Source organism: Polyergus mexicanus, unplaced genomic scaffold (assembly GCF_030449975.1).
Source record: "Polyergus mexicanus isolate NDT 795.1 unplaced genomic scaffold, iyPolMexi1.0 SCAF_4, whole genome shotgun sequence".
Lineage (NCBI taxonomy): Eukaryota > Metazoa > Arthropoda > Insecta > Hymenoptera > Formicidae > Polyergus > Polyergus mexicanus.
Window position 1 is genome coordinate 7,672,741 of NW_027223324.1, and position 13,261 is coordinate 7,686,001.

At 36.8% G+C, this 13,261-nt stretch overlaps 2 protein-coding genes across 4 annotated transcripts in view; one reads left to right on the forward strand and one right to left on the reverse strand.

The window, feature by feature from the left end:
• The window catches only part of Ndf (Nucleosome-destabilizing factor), a 38,953-nt gene that overhangs the window by 7,068 nt on the left and 18,624 nt on the right, over positions 1-13,261 (forward strand). The window lies entirely within an intron of this gene.
• LOC138932844 (leucine-rich repeat and immunoglobulin-like domain-containing nogo receptor-interacting protein 4) lies at positions 3,412-8,711 on the reverse strand. 3 transcript variants are annotated; one of them, XM_070295046.1, is made up of 4 exons: positions 8,263-8,711; positions 5,783-7,626; positions 5,225-5,507; positions 3,412-4,884 (listed from the first exon to the last, which is right to left on the reverse strand). In XM_070295046.1, exons 2-4 carry the CDS (start codon positions 7,615-7,617, stop codon positions 4,222-4,224), a joined length of 2,781 nt encoding a protein of 926 aa, XP_070151147.1. In that variant the 5' UTR covers positions 7,618-7,626; positions 8,263-8,711; the 3' UTR covers positions 3,412-4,221. The 3 variants fall into 3 exon arrangements, with proteins under 3 accessions (XP_070151147.1, XP_070151146.1, XP_070151145.1); XM_070295045.1 differs by having other exon boundaries at positions 8,079-8,711; XM_070295044.1 differs by having other exon boundaries at positions 7,973-8,711.

Here is a 13,261-nt window from a genome sequence, read left to right on the forward strand (position 1 = left end):
TTAAATAGAAAGTAAACAGAGTTGTAAACGGAAAGAGACTCACGGTTTTGTTAAAAATTTTGAGACACACAGAACAACAGAAATATATACTAAAACATTATTGCCAGAGAGAGGCTATATATTTTTATGACAATTTTCATAATATGCAAATGATATATTATAACATTTTTATTAAAATTGATTTTGCTATTTTTAGATATTATCTGTAAACTGGTATAATTGTACCGCTTCTGACGAATTGATAATAAGAATCATTGTATAAATAATGACAGTGTGTATCGCCCGTCATTTATCTATTTATTCAAGTTTTTAATAAAATCTTGAATTAAATTTTCAATTGCAAGATATACGCTATACTTGTAATTATTTCAATCAACTCCGAATAAATTGGGGCGAAAATAATTTAAATTTAAATTAGCACACTCGTGGATGTACCGACGAGACTAGGCACTAGATTGCACTTTATATAGTATTACCATTTTAATTCGTCAATCTAGATGAAGTATAGAATGCGTCTGAAAAGTTGGAAATCAATAGACGGAGAATATTTTTTGATGAAAATATGGGGAAATATTTTCTTTGTAAAAAATTGCGTAAATATCTTTTAATTTTCAAGAATGATTAGCAAATTAATTAAAAATGTTCAATGCTTGCGGTAATTATGTTTCTATAAAAAATTGGATTAATTATTTTAAGACAGATGTTATTAAAAAAATTCTTATCTTAATTATTAAAACTTTTTTAATTATCCATATAAATAATTGTATCTTACATAAAAAAAGACATAAATGAAATCTCAGTCTCGACATTTTTAAAATGACAATTTTTCTGATATTAGTAAGTTACAGGTTCTATTATAAACACATTTGCAATTATTTAAAATATATTAAAAACTAATTTATATATATATAATATATACAATTAATTAAAATGAAAATTTTTTAATTAGTTATATTGAATATTTAACAGTGATACTTGATATGCTTTTTTGATTTATTCATACATGTTTTAGTCAAGAGCCAGAAGCTGTTAATAAATTTTTATAACTTTTTGCACTGCTGTAAGAATCGTGAGAAATATATGTCAATAATTAAGTATTTGCATTATAACTGCAAATCTGTATTTTGATATTTACTTGTAAATAGAACTTGACAGTCACAAAAATGTTAACTTCGACAACGAAATATTGTATAAGAGCTTCTTGACACTAATTTGTATTATATATATGGAAAATCATATTTTTTTTACCGATCAATATTTAAAAATATCGCTAAATCACATAGATTCAGTTTTGGCATAATGAATATTACAATATTTTTCGATTAATCACATATAAATATTATTTATTAGAAACTTTTCTATTGATTTTTTGATAGAACCCATTAGGTGAGATAATGAAGTGGATTATTTGGAAGATTAATGTCTGTTTATTTCATGACTAATTATTACCGAAACTTCCTTAATTAGGCTTTCACCCAACTTTTCACTAAGAAAATGTTCCAACTTCATCAAGTTTGAATTTAATGACTTATTGATTTCCAATCATGACTGATTGAGTTCTTCGGATTTAGCCTAGCACGTTTTTTTTTCGACATAGGATATGCTTTTCCTCACGTCATTACGACGCCGTAACACCAAGACCGGCTATATGGTTTCCGCCATGGTTACGCTTCGTCTTGTATGCGGCCTCCCCCTCTATCTAAAGCAGAGAAAACACGATAAAACTTTATCTCTCGTGTAACGTCGCTGACACGATCCAAAGAAAACAACGCTCTTCTGGCCTCGGTCATTTTTCTTTCCGTTCCGTCCATTGATATCGTTGTTATTGTGATTCAGTCATTTCTATGATTAGCAGTGTCATTTGCGTAGATGATTGGTATGCAGGTACCTTCTTTTATCAGGTAACTTTTTTCGTATGAAAGTATGCGTTCTCTACGATTCGATCGAGACGATTGATGAATTTCTAAGCAAACCAAGTGATAAATCTATAAATATTTGAGTCTTCCTTGGGTCTTCTTAACATAGCATTCGAAATAAATATATGTGTATTTTGCTATCCCTAATATATTTTTATATTTTATGATTAATATAAATTATAAAATAGTTTTTAATTAACTATTAATTAATTAACATAAAATTTTATATTTGAAAAATAATACTCAGTTTTTATTTTGTGTACGTGTATTCGTAATAATTATAAACTTCAATATTTTTTCATAAATAACATTATTTTTCTCATCATATAGTTCTATAAATTTTTAAATTTATTATGGAACTATATTATTGATTTAAAGTAATAATAGAATTAAAATTTAACGAGGATATCAAATGATTTCAGAAAAATCACATTTTCTGAAAAAAAAGTCTTTTTGAGATTAATATGTTTAAAAATAAATCGATTTAAAATAAAATTATTTTGCTATCTCTTGTATAAATCTAATATAGCTAAACAAATTTTTTAACATATTTAAAAATTTTTCTTTTATTCTATTCTAAATTTATTTGAATTTTGAATTATTCTGTCCATAGATGATTGGTGATTTTTTGTTAAATCCTTTTTGCATGTTATGATTTAATGATCATAATTTATTAAAGAGTTTTAAATTGGATTTGACAAATTATGCACAATCCACTCTTATTCTGTATCTTTTAATTGTCACTCTTATTTTTGTAACTCGGACACTGAATAATATTACAATGATAATCTAGATATCTAGAAATTAGAATCCACGTTAATTAGATTGTTTAGAATTAGCAACGATAATTATCAGAATCGATCTGTTCATTGCTAATTAGCACTCTTATCTTTCTATTTAAATTGAGCATTCAATATTTTTCAAATTGAGCTATCAATATATTTTTCTGCAAGAAATCTCTTATCTCGCGAAATGGAATTTGGATAGGGATTAACTCTTTGCGAAGCAATGTTTTTTTCAGTTTACTTATCGAGAATGAAAAGGAAAAAAACGATTAAGACATAGAGAAAGACGAGGTTTGGCGATGGTTCGTCAAGATTTATTCAACAAAATGATGCATTCTTGGAAAACTTGTAGAACAATCCCATTGCAACTAAAACTGTACATACAATTTCTTTCTCAGAAGCGGTGCTTTAATTTCAAAAATTCTAACAGCCAATAATTTCTTTATTATAATTTATTCTGTTTCCTCATTTTTTTTGTAATAATCACGAACGGTTGGATATGTTCCTACAATGAACAAAAAATTAAGTACGTACGTTTGTTACACTTATGGTATATGTTTTTTTCTTTTCTCTCTTCGATAAGATTCTGTGTGTGTGTGTGTTTGTTTGTTTGTGTGTCAACAATTTATAACCTACTACGTTAAACACAAGCGATTAAAAAAAGAGATGCGAGCAAACGCGACCGGTGTTCTTCGCCATTTTTCGATTATTCGCGATGAAGAAAGAGACAAAAATTAAAACGAATGATTGTGGGCGAATCAATCTCATTGTTTTCAGTCTTTTGCGATAGAGAATGAAATCCGATTTTTTTTTCTCGCGGACACTGATACATAAAATTTTCACGCACGCCTATTTACAGAAGAGTTAAGAATGGTTTCTTACGGAAATCGCAATCTTAAGACTTGTGGAATTGACAACTAGGCGAAGTTTTTTTTTCTTTCTCATCGCACTTGCAAGAAGAAATTAATTTATAATCGAGTTGACGAAGCGCGAAATGCAATTTGCATATCTTTATCTTTATTCCTTCATCTTTTCGAATGATATCGGTCATCCAAAAACGACGACGCACTGAAAAGCACACATTGCTTGACGAGACGGACAGATTGCAAGGTCGATTATATAAGAGAGTCCTTGAAAACTGTCCGTATATATATATATATATTTTTTTTTTTTTTTTTATTCTTCTAAGTTAGCACACGCGCACACTTGTTGTAATCGACAGTCTCGATCTCGACAGAAGAAGGATCTTCCGTTTTCTTGGCACTAATGTACGAATTCTCGAACTGTCTTTTAGGACACTCTATTCGAATTAGTCTATTATTAGTATAATTGAAACCGGAAGAAGCTTCGAGCAGTCTTCTCGATATCGAAGACGCAAATTTCCCACTTATCGAACAGAATAACGATTATTCCTCCATTCCATTCCACCTTATCGATTATTCGAGAACGTTTCTCTCTATGTTTCTGATAACTTAAACGATAGCAGGAACCCATTCTTGACTGCTTTAACGAGCTGTCGGCTAGAGTTTAGTCTCGCGTGGAAGATCAGGTAGACTGTTACTAGATGCTAGAAGTCCCAGGGCTTCCGGAATCTCTTTCCGCGGTTCTTCGGTCAGAAAGTTTGTATTATTTGGGCCTCTAAAAATTGGCTTGTTGCTGTTTTCGTAGTTGTTATACACGGATAACATGCTGTCATACTCATCAATACATTGTAGCATTGTCGAAGTAGATAACATGGAGACGAGTCCTGGAGGCGGCGGTGGCGGACCGGTCTCTTCAATGTAATTAATATGAATGCCATCCATCATATTTTGACCATTTGGACTGGCCGATGATAGCTCGGTTGGCGTATAATATTCGCTATTAACATCCTCCAGACTCATCCCTGCCGTTAGATCATCAAGCTTCGCCTTGAAATATGTATCCATGTCGTTGAGATCGTCTTTATTAGGATCGAACACCATGGAATTGCTTTTGCCACACGAGCCGCTCCGGCAATTGTCGAAATACAGATTCGGCAAATTCTCCAGCACTTTGACTAGCGTCTGCTGTTGGTACTTGTAACTCTCTCGCAATCGCAATACCTGATGAGCGCTGAACTTACGGATTTTGTTCCGTTGGAAGACGTAATTCTCGCGCACCCAATTTAATTGGCTGGTGGAGTAATCTCGTACTCTCTTCACCTGCGAAAAAATAAAAAAATAGACGCGGTTAGTATGTACATTTATTGCATATGACGATATCTCACGTTATCTCGTTATTATCGCGACAATTGATCCGCGCTACGTGACTCTTAAGCTCGATCGTGCTTTCTCGATAAAGAATTGTTTTTCTAACAACGAGATGTAGATCAAAACAATGATAACGAGCTTCGCACATATAAGATTTTTCGCATACAATAATTTGCGCATTGCAACAAAATCACGTAGATCAAATAGATGCGAATACGATAATAAAAAAAATTGTGTTTATTTGTAAAAAATACAATTCTGCGATAAAGAATAATCGCACAGAATATCGTACCTGATCATAATACTGATCTCTCAACGCAGTCAGGTGGCTGGTACCGTAATCCCGTATGTCCCGTATATGTTGCATTTGACCTTCATAGCTGTCGCGGATCCATTCCACTTGCTGAGCGCAGTTATCTTTAATTCTGTGCACCTGTTGCGTATAGTTCTCCCTCAGTCTTTCAAGCTGCTGACTCTTGTATTGCTCAATGTTATCGAGCATTTGGTAGATTTGCTTTGCCCGCGGCGTTGCTCCTACATGTCTACAGCACACGCACCACTTGGCACATCCGCATCTATGAGAAATATGGAAAAACCGTTAATGAGAGAGTACGAAAGAAATATAGAAAATCGTCGAAATTGTAAATCGGATGAATTTATCACCCGATCTTCCTGCGAGTTGTTTGGTCTACTCATCAAAGTTGACGCTTTTGACGAACAATTACTGTCATTCGCGAACTATTAACGAATCGACAATACTGACAATACATTTTATAGTGTTGCAAAGTATACAATATATAAGAAAAATACAATGTATATGTCATCTAATTATATCACTATTGATACTCACTTCAATAATAAGTACCGCAGCAGTTGCACCAACAGCGTGATTAAAAGAAACGCCGCAGTACTGACCGCACCGACGAGGATGCTGAAGATCTTGATATTGTGCAAAGTTACCGAGTCCATGTGCAACGTCACGTAGATGGTCTCATTTGCGATTGGATTCACCGCCGTGCATTTGTACTTGCCCACATCTTGCCGTAGCAACATCTTGATGTAGAGAGAACCGTTCTCCAGAACACGTATGCGGCCGTCGTCAACGATCGGCTGATCTGACAACCAGCTGTGTACAGGCGGATGCTCGACAAAGGCATCGGGAAAGGCCGGATCCGGCATCCAGTGGAAAACTAAACCATTCGGAGTGACCCAGGTCAAGGAGGGTGCGGGATTTCCGATGAACTCGCATTCCAGCAACACTGAGCTCAGGAGGAGATGCTGTTGGGTACTGGTAGCTCGTACTAGAATTGGTGGACTACACTTGAGGTAACGCAACGTCTGCAGGGTGTCTACAGTACCACCCACTTCATGGCCGCATTTGAGTCCACTCTGGAAAGCCGCTTGTAGATGCCTTCTGCTCTCCGCCCATTTGAGGAACCAAAACATACGACAGTCGCAAGCCCACGGGTTGCCCTGTAGCTGCAGTTCATTTAGTAGTGGCAGATTCGCCACATTCGCCGGTAGGAAGGTTAGATCGTTATTCCGCAAGTCGATTCTACGTAGAGATGGCGTCTCGTTCAGAGTCAATCGACCGATCTCGCGCAACGGACTGTTTCTGATCTCCAGAGTCTCCAGCTCGATCAGACCCGCCAAATTCTCATTTCGGAGGTTCTCCAGTTTGGTCTCGGATAACAAGAGAGTCCTTAGTCTGCTAATGGGTCGCCAGACCTCTACAGGCAGCGATGAGATCGGCAGATGACTCAGACTAAGCCATCGTAGATTGGCGAGGCCTTGAAACGCGGTGTCGGCGAGACGTGCGATTGGATTGTTCCCAAGATCGAGGTGCTCCAAGGCCGTGAGATCGCTGAAAAGGCCACGTGGCAGCGTGTCGATCTCATTATTAGCGAGATTGAGCACTTTTAGTTGAATCAAACCGGAGAATAACCGAGATGGCAGCTTGGTCAACCGGTTACCGGCCAATCGTAGCTCCTGCAGTTGTTGATTCGGTTGAAAGCTATGATCCGGCAGCGAAACCAATAGGTTACTACTGAGATCGAGTCGCATAAGCTCCCTGGCGGGCGCGAACGCCTGATAAGGCAATACGGAGAGCAGATTCGCCGCCAGACGAATCTCCTGGAGACAATTCAGGCCGTCAAACAGGAGCTGCGGCAACACGGCTAACCGGTTTCCGGTGAGATTCAGGTACTGAAGTTGATGCAATGGATGGAAAACGTCCGATGGCAGCTCGGACAGCCGATTATCACCTAAGTCGAGTCGCTCGAGATGCGTGGTGATGCGGAACACACCAGATTCTACATTCTCGATGCCGCTTGACGTCCAAACCAGACTTTGCAAGTTGACAGATGCCTCTAAGGCGGACACTGGAATCGCAGCCGCTTGAACATTCTTTAGCAACACGTTCGTGACACTTCGGGGTAAGCCAAGACCGAGAAAACTGCGCTCCACGCATACCAGGATGCCGCCGTTGTTGCTGTCTGTGCACTCGCAACCACCGGGACATTTTATTTGCAAAGATGTGACCGACGACGATAGCGACGTGTTCGTGATCGACGACAGTATGTTCGAAGGTGCACCCGTGACTCGTACCACTGCTACCACCGCGACTAGAAAGATCAACCACCTCGAGCGCAGACCATCGCTTTCCGTCACCACCCGCTCCCGCATTCCTAAGACCTGTAATATGACGATTTTCACAGATACAGTGATCTCCCATATCCCTGACAAAGGGGCTTCTACGCGTAAGTCTTCGAACGAGTTCTTTATGACCGTACCGATTCTAGACTATCTATTGAACTACCCAGTTAGTTACTAAAAGATTAAGACTACAACTAAAAGACAAGGTTTTTATTTATAGCTCACGATCGAATTCTACTTTGTTTTCCTTTTTTTCTGTCCGCTCGACACCGGCAATAATTTCGATACATCGGTTACTCGACCACGTGTTTAGCATCCTCTGTACCTCTAAAATCTCCTCCCATGAGACATCTCGAATCTCTTCTGTTTCTTTCTATCTACCTACCGAGAATCACGGTCGTGTTCCCCGCAGACTACCCCGAATATTTCGCTGCCAAGGATAATGCGAGACGGATAGTAACACAAAGAGAAGAGAGCTCTTGGAGCCTAACCGTTTACGAGGAATCCAACAGCACCGTGTTTCACGACGACGGGTGTGTCGGGGAGTTTCCTGATGTGTCCGACGACGACGATATTGATGCTGACGATGAATGATGATTCGAAGATTGTATTAGTAACGTGTTGTCGTCCGTTAATGCTGCCGTCGTATCGCGCCGGTAACATAATTGCGCTCACCTGTACCGTACCGCATTAGCACCGGGACAAGGAGCACCACAAGATCGTAGAGAAATATCAATCCATCAACAACGTTAAACCGACATCGGTGGTCTCACGTATGCACGCACGCACGGAGGATATACCCGCAAAAACGGTTTATTTTCTTTCGTCTCTTATTCCCTACCCCTTCTCCCTCTCTCCCACCCCTCTCTCTCTCTCTCTCTCTCTCTCTCTTTCTCTCTTTCTTTCTTTGTCACGCCTTCTCGTTCTCCTTCTATTCGTCTCGGTAACCGTCCCCGTTCATGTCGAGCGCAGCAACGCCGTAGCGCGCACCACTTGTCACCGCGTGTCACATGACACGTTCATATATATCACGCTCCCGGTGGCCGGCTGCATCCACCCGCCGCGCGTCAGATGCAAAAAGCGACTGTGGAATGGAGCTCCGGTCGCGGCTCTATCGGAGCAGCGGACTCTCCTCGTGGCGACCGCCAGTTTGAGCGAGAACCGGCAACGTCGCCGACTTCCCCAGTCAGTCGGCGCCGACGCAGACCTCGTCGGCCTCTCTGTGAAACGAGTAGGATAAAAGAGAGAGAGGAAGAGAGGGTGGCGGGAGGGCAGTACCAGGTGCGAGAGAGAACAGCTGTAAAAGAGCGGTTCAACGCTCAACGAAAAGCGATGGCAGAGCAAGGGCAAGAAGGGTTTGGATAGAAGGCAGCAGCCCCTCGGCAATGGCCCTGTCGAATGCCTTCTGAGAGTCTGGGATTTCCCGCAGACGGTTCTATTTGATATTCTATTCGACGAATCCATCGAATATCCTCTGAAATGAGCGTGCCATTGGCACAGCGACCCAGGTTTATTTCAGCATCGGTTCGTCACGTCCGATCATTTTTTCAACATTTTCTCGAAGATATTTCCGGACGTGTTTCTCTCGAGTCGGATATCTTGGCTCTTGTCTTCGAGCTATATCGCAATATCGCGATTAACGATCCAAAATAATTTCAAGTTTAATGCCAAATTAGCTGCTGAAAATGTTTGATGTTGTTTCATCGTTTGTAAGAAGACTACCACGTATGATCGAGAAACAAGTGCGTTTTAGCCGTGATTAATTTTGATTTTCGATTAACAATATTTAAGCACTTCCTTGAACATTCTCAGCGATCAGGGAGAAGCATAAAGCTAATCAATCTATAGCTCACACATTGCTTCTAACATAACATGACAGGCCAAGTTTAATAAATCAGACATCTGTAGTAAAACATGTTAAACATACATTCACGGTCAAGGTTAAACAAATCTGATATCACTAGTAAAATGTATTAAACATACTTAGAATTTATTATAGAATCAACATTTTTTTTTTTTTTTTTTTTTTTTTTTTTTTTTCAGTCTCGTAAATGGAATTGTAAAAATCGGACCTTAAAAATAGGATCAGAGAATTACGAACTCTTTTTAAGACTGGAACAAATCTAGAATCAAAAAGAAAGATTTTAATCTCATTATCGATTGTATCTTGTAGATAAAGATGTAGGGCCATAAATGGAGCTTCTAAGAGCTATTCACATTATGAAACAAAGTTCTGTAGAATCAAGAAAGATATCGTTCCTCGTATAATAAATAGCATTATGTTTAGTAGTTGTATTTTGCCTTGAATATTTGCAATTTTGTTGTTGTTTTTATTATTATTATTATTATTATCTGGAGAGATAGTACTTGGTTGTTATCACTATTTTGTTCAACCGTTCAGAGATAAATGTTAAAAGATAAAGAAATTTTTGCCAATTGTTAGCTGTGCTGACATACCATGCAACTTCGTATCAGCGGTAGAATGAGGCCTTAAACATTGATTCCCGCTAATGGAACTGATCGTGCAGACGGTAGAATTTCACGAGCATCTTAGCCAGAGGGGATACTCCCACGTTCGCTCGCGTTTAATCAAATCTATTTCTAGTTATGGTGCCTCGATGTCTAGCGTTTTTGGAAACTGCAATCACTTCCCAATGAATCGAAACATTCGTGATAGTTAAATAAAATTCCGTTAAAATGAAAATCAATATTATCGATACGTATTAATCTATACCTCTAGAGTCGAGATGTAAAAATAAAAAGAGTTATTTATTATAGCTTTTATACGGTTCAAAAAAATTATATGCCGCCAAATATTGAAATTTCTAATAATAAATAACGTTTGTTGGTTTTTTTGTTTTTTTGTTTGTTTGTTTGTTTGTTCTAGTGATACATTAGAGATAATGATACAGCATATTATGTATTCTAATGTCATATTTCATTTTTACTTATTATGAACGTAAAGCGAGTCATTAGCATAAATTATAAATTCTAGATAGGAATAAAGTGCAATATCTTATCGCTGTATTTCGCTTCGTCAAATGCAGACTGTATACATTATAATATAGTTTCACCGTTTTTAATGTGACGGAAATGAAGAATAAACGTGTTTTATCTTAACATCGAATTCTGCTATGTTCTTCTCCTGAATTTTTTCATGTATTATTTTATTTTTGCTATGCATATATCCAGGGTTGGGAAAGTTACTTTATAAAAGTAACTCGTTACCGTTACCGTTATTTTTTCTAAAAAGTAACTCGTTACCGTTACTCGTTACTAATTTTAAAAAGTAACTCGTTACCGTTACAGTTACTAAAAAGTAACGAGTCGTTACAATTTCCGTTATTTTTTTACAATACAAACTAATAAATTATTTTGCATAAGAAAAACTTTTAAAAAATTGTAAGCAAGATTTCATTCAAGGTTTATTACAAAATAAATGATTAAATTTTATCGAAATTCTTTATTAATTTTTAAAAAAATTTGTTGCTCCATAGTATCATCATTTAAATGCCCTCTTTGTGGTGTTAATACAGAGCCACCGATGCTAAACATTCTTTATACAGATGCACTGCTTGGTAGAGCTGTATTATATTTAATAAAAAGTTTTTTAAGTTTTGGATAGTCGTTTAACATTTCTATATTACAATTATTTGATTTTAAAAACCGTTGCAATTCTTCTTGTTCAGATTCATTTTGCACCGTTTTTTGCTCAAAAATGAAAAAATCATCGTGATCGTCAGATTTTCCAGCTTTTGAAGAATTTTCAGTTGATCGGATTCCCAATAAATCCTCCAAGTAATTTTCAGCACGTTTTCTTTTTTCTCCGGTTAACCAGTTTAACTTAAATTTTGGATGTAAACATGCTGCTATTATTAATTCTTTTGTTTCAAATATTGTAAGAAATCTAAAATCAAATATAGTAAATTAAGCGACATTGTTTGTTTTATTGAAATTAATACTTTTGAATCAATAGTTTAAAATAAAATAATATTTTTCAATTAAATCCTTATTTAAAATTAAATAACATATGTATTAATCAAATTAATAAGTTACCTTTTATTTAAACCTTGCTGAATAGCTTCAACTAATGAATGGCAATCTATAAGGTCAGATTTATTGAGATTTTCTAATTTTCGTTGCAAGGTACTTAGAACTGGTAGTAAATGAGATTACAACATAATAAGAATGCTAATTGGTCGATTTGCTTACGGCTTTACGGTTAAGATAAAAATTTTATCACGCACAATAGCAAGAATAATATCTTAAATAAATCAAAAAATTTGAAAAAAATAACGATAAAAGTAACTGTTAAATTCGTTACTCGTTACCGAAAAATGTAACGAAGTTACTTTTTCCGTTACAAATAAAATTTGTAACGCCATTACCGTTACAGTTACCGAAAAAAAGTAACTGTAACGGTAACGGCGTTACAAGTAACGCGTTACTTTCCAACCCTGCATATATCTATATATTATACATTATATTATACTTACTATTTATATTGTATTGCAGAAAATACATGAATAATTTATGAATAGATTGCAAGGATTTATCTACAAAATAGCACATTTATAGGCACTCTGTATAACTGTTAATACGCGTTCACTATCGTGTTTCGTTGATTTCTGTTTGAATAAAGAGGGTATCGTGGCGTATTTGAACGATATACGAAGGATGGAGGTGGATTATCCCTTAGGTATCCACCGTGCAATATCGATCCATGACCTAACTTCGTTCTTCGCTTTTGCCAGTAACATACGAGCCATTTGGAGTCGAATCGGAAACATCGCTCAACGCTGTTTCCAAGCTTAGACAGAGATTTAGACAATTTAGAAAAGCTCTTTCGGAGATCAAAGATTCGATATGTTCATTTGCAAAACTTAATCTAAGTTCCCATCAAATGTGGAGCAACTTTTATGTAAAATATATTAAATGTGCTACGCAAGGCATGATATGTCAAGAAATTCTTGGCTTTAGGTTTTCCAATATTTGAAGAATTAAAATCTTTATTGCTGGAAAAAAAAATGCTTTTGCATCAGAGCGATTATAAGTTTCGTGTATTTCGCGACAATAGCGAGCAATTACATAACACGCCGCCTTATTTGCAAACAATCGATTCAATGACGGAGGTCTTATGCGGATACACGGTTTGTTTCGCAAAACCGTAGGAGCTTGTTAATTGCGCACAATGCTGGCGCGCAAGGGAAACAATTTCGCGATCGAATCAATGAGGTGAACGTCGCGATGTTATGCCGCAAATGTTGCTTATTGCGCGAATCAGAGTAACCATTTGTCAATAAACTCAATCATGATTTGCCGAGAGCCGTTATCATTCGTGCCAAGCACGCCTCACGAATAATCGAAGCTATTCGCCCGGTTAATAGAGCCATCTTCTTTGCCATTGCATATATAATAAAGGTCAATAATCCGATAAAACTATTTATATTGAACGAAGAATTTGCGATAGCACGCGTTATTGGAACGTCAATCGCGTTTACGTAAGCCACAGGGGTCGGAATGCGTCAAGCTTCGCTGTTTATGTTATTTTAACAGAGACCTTGTATATAGCATAACTCAACTTCAATTTCTGCAAAATTATGAAATTATTCAAAATCGATGAGAGATTCAAAATTATTCTATTCCAATTCTCTTTGAAATAATTCGGAGAAAG

Bases quoted from the DNA above. Each gene is read 5' to 3' on its own strand.
- LOC138932844 (XM_070295046.1), bottom strand. From the start codon at position 7,617: ATGCGGGAGCGGGTGGTGACGGAAAGCGATGGTCTGCGCTCGAGGTGG. The intron at 5,508-5,782 runs GTGAGTATCAAT...TATTTCTCATAG, and splicing joins CTGCGGTACTTATTATTGAA to ATGCGGATGTGCCAAGTGGT. The intron at 4,885-5,224 runs GTACGATATTCT...ATTTTTTCGCAG, and splicing joins GAGATCAGTATTATGATCAG to GTGAAGAGAGTACGAGATTA.